Genomic DNA, 3,419 nt, shown 5'->3' on the forward strand with positions numbered 1-3,419 from the left:
GCAATAAACGGGAACTCCTCATTCAAAATAACGCGCAAAGGCGATTTTGGTACGAGAAATACGTTTTCACATTTAGCGAATTTAAAATATCGCTAAGATCATAATCTTTTTCCGATTATTTCGATTATATCGAATTTAATTCGAGTTTTTTCTCTCTTCCTCAACATATATGCTAGAATGCAATTAATCAATTTAAATCCTAATTCTCTTTTAACAAAATATTTAAATTACTACTCGTTTAATTGTTTAATAAAATAAAATTGTATCATAAATATAACGAATGTGTGTGTGATATTAATATTTTATGTCTTAATGAATATATTTTAAAATAAAGAAAGAAATTCTTATAATTTATAAAAATATAATTTTATATTAAAACAAATATAAATAATTTTAATTTAATATTAAAATAAATAAGTGTTTATTCGTAAAGGTAAAAATTAATACATTGGCAAGCGAATATGAGAATAATCATAGAAATTCTCTCTTTCATTTCTTCAGAGAAATGATCTTCTATAATAAGTATTAAAAAAATGTAGATTTTCATTTAAGTATGTTATTGAGAAAAATTTAATTAAAATTCGATATACATCACAGCGCTTCAAGTTATATGTGGTTAATAAATCATCTTTATATTTGTCGTTATTTATTCGCAAATATATATTTTATGGTTTACCATTCGCAAATATTCTCTAAACTGAAAGAAACTCACCTCTCTCACTTTGTCCCTTCGTTGCCTGGCGATATGGTCCTTATCCTCTCCGCCGACGATTAATGGCAGCTTATCCGCGGGCGCTGGTGGCACTGTCACCAAAATCGTTTCTTCCTTGTGCACTATCAACGATGAGGAACTACTTGTACGCACTCGCGATTCACCCATGTCCGGTTTCTCTAATGTTTTTTGTTGCTGATACTCCTCGTCGATTTTCGCCTAAAAGTTCGACGCGCAATCGAGGTGCATTCCGCGATAATTTCAGATGGCATGCGCGAAAGTCGTACACAAAATATATACATTTAATTAGTAATTATTAATAAATGCAACATATGATCACGTCAAAATGCACTGGTTTGTATTAATATATTTTTAAATTCAAATTTGAATGGATTTATTCAGACTAAAAAAAATTGAACAAAAAGTGATCATATTTTTATGCACAAAAATAGGAATCGATGAGTTCAATTCAATCATAGAGCTATTTATCATTGCTATTTAAAAAAAATGTCGATAAAGATATAATAAAATAAAATAAAATTATATAACAAACGCATATCCATAGTTATGTCTGAACATTTTACTTTTCAAATTTATTTTCCGTTCTAAGAACACTATGTAAATTATACTCATTTATATTTATCTCTTTAGTAAAAGTGATGATCATATATATATGCAAATGCATATGTATACGACAATAATTAGAAACAAACTTACAGTATCTTATAATTCAAATAATTTTAATCTAAAAGATTATTTATATCAGATCTGGTTTAAACGCGTAGCGCAACAAGCTTATTGAATTTACATGACTGGCTTCGCTATCTCTAGTTCGTGAAACTCGGCAATAATTATGCAAATACGTATTACTGATTCTTGCTCAAACTGCTCTGTTAGTCGAAAATACACAACTCGAGAGCTTACTTTAAAAAATTTTAAACTTAAAAGACTATGTGCTTTTAGTTAAGATATATAAATAAATCAAAAATAAGCTTTAACTTTTGCTATCCTATTTCAATTATTATCAAGCAAAGCATACATGAATATAGTTCTTATTCTTTTTTATTTTACAATTAATAGTATTTTTGAATTATAGATGCAGTATTTAGCATCTTGTTTCTTATACTTTTCATTAAACTGTTTACTACATTATTATTCCCAAAAATATGTATGTATAAATGTAAATGTATGTGACTGCCCGCAGTTTATTGAGCTCGAGTCCGTATAAGTTTGCTAAATAAATGATTATGTGGATTCTCTGAGTTTCTTCCTTACGGGAAAGAGACCAATGCATTTTCGCGAAAATCACGCATGCCACCTGCAATCTAGATTTCACGGAAGTACACTCATTTTCGCCTTGTTTACCTCTGAACAAGCCCGTACTCTCGAACGCCTTCCCGTTACATCGTTGTAAAGAAAAGAAAAAAAAAAGAAGGAAACACGCGTGAACTACTTTCGTCAGAATAACGCGTTTCTGTTGAATCTCATTAATAATTTTATTTCCACAGGATTGTAAAGCGACGATATTTCCCTAAGAAAATGTCTGTTGAGAAACAAAGAATATTGACAACGTGACGGTATAAATATTTTTATATGAATACTTTCCATGTATTCGCCTTATATACCTCGGTAATTGTTATTTCAAAGTAACTAAGAAGTGTGAACTATTATTTATATGAAACGAATGCGCATTCATCCTGCAATGCGCGTGCATGGACGCAACTCAATGATAATGCTATTTATATCATTGAATGTTTTCTTTCGCACGTTCACGTTAAGCTGCTCCAATAGATCACATTTCGCTTCGTACGTGCGTCTTTATCCGACTCACTTCCCACGTTCCAAGACTCGGAATAAATACTAAGAGACAAACGTTGTTGCATTTCGCGAGGATTAGCCACGATATCTCGGTTTTTGAGCAATGAATTAGAATATATTGCTATAGCCACAAATGCAGGTGCAGTTTATTGTACAATTTGTCCAGAATCCTTTTTAAAAAATCACCCGCGACGATATGCCGTTTGATTTATGACAAAAAAGTGCAACGCGCGTGTAAAACGAGGTTATTATTATTTCCTAGAAGAGAAAAACAGAATGGAAATAACAATGGGACGAGTCACGTGCGCGTACGAAGAAAAATCATATTTGCTGCATAAAACTCTAATAATATATATACGCTTATCTGTATATCAATTAACGTCTCGAGCCAATATTTCAATTTGTATAAATTTTATCAAAAGTGGTACAGAATCTATCACACACAAACAACTTATTTATTAATCCAAATCCACATCAAATTCAATATCTTTTCAACAAACATTTTTCTTTAAATATTATTTAACATTTCCTTCTTTTTCTTGGTTTAGAATAATTGCTAACCCGTTAGAAATCAGCTGTCGTGTTCGAGAAAGTGCTTAATTGCTATCAGAATTCTCGGGGCAATTTTTTTTCCGGAAAATTTTCCGAGTAATTTCGATTAAACGTAATTTTAGCTCCTGTATCCAGATACCGATATCGCGGAGATGCAGCTGCATTGCCCATCATTGCCATACACGGGCAAGATCACCGCGCGACCTTGCGCGCGACCTACTCACGTTGAGTGAAAGAAAAAGAGTTCCGCAAACGGAACGGGAGTTTCTCGGGCATTGGCGTGTATAGCAAGTCCCGAGAGATATATCCGGTATCGCGTTATCTCCGTTTACCGAGC

General features: G+C 32.1%; 1 protein-coding gene across 1 annotated transcript in view; it reads right to left on the reverse strand.

The window, feature by feature from the left end:
* Positions 1 to 646: 646 nt before the first annotated feature.
* The window catches only part of LOC112468497 (mannosyl-oligosaccharide 1,2-alpha-mannosidase IB-like), a 4,143-nt gene continuing 1,370 nt past the window's right edge, over positions 647 to 3,419 (reverse strand). Inside the window, exon 2 of the mRNA XM_025037698.1 lies at positions 647 to 931. Within this exon, the coding sequence (XP_024893466.1) occupies positions 647 to 931 (285 nt within the window). The remainder of the gene's footprint in view (positions 932 to 3,419) is intronic.

Source organism: Temnothorax curvispinosus, unplaced genomic scaffold (genome assembly GCF_003070985.1).
Source record: "Temnothorax curvispinosus isolate PA1 unplaced genomic scaffold, ASM307098v1 QBEX01018551.1, whole genome shotgun sequence".
NCBI lineage: Eukaryota > Metazoa > Arthropoda > Insecta > Hymenoptera > Formicidae > Temnothorax > Temnothorax curvispinosus.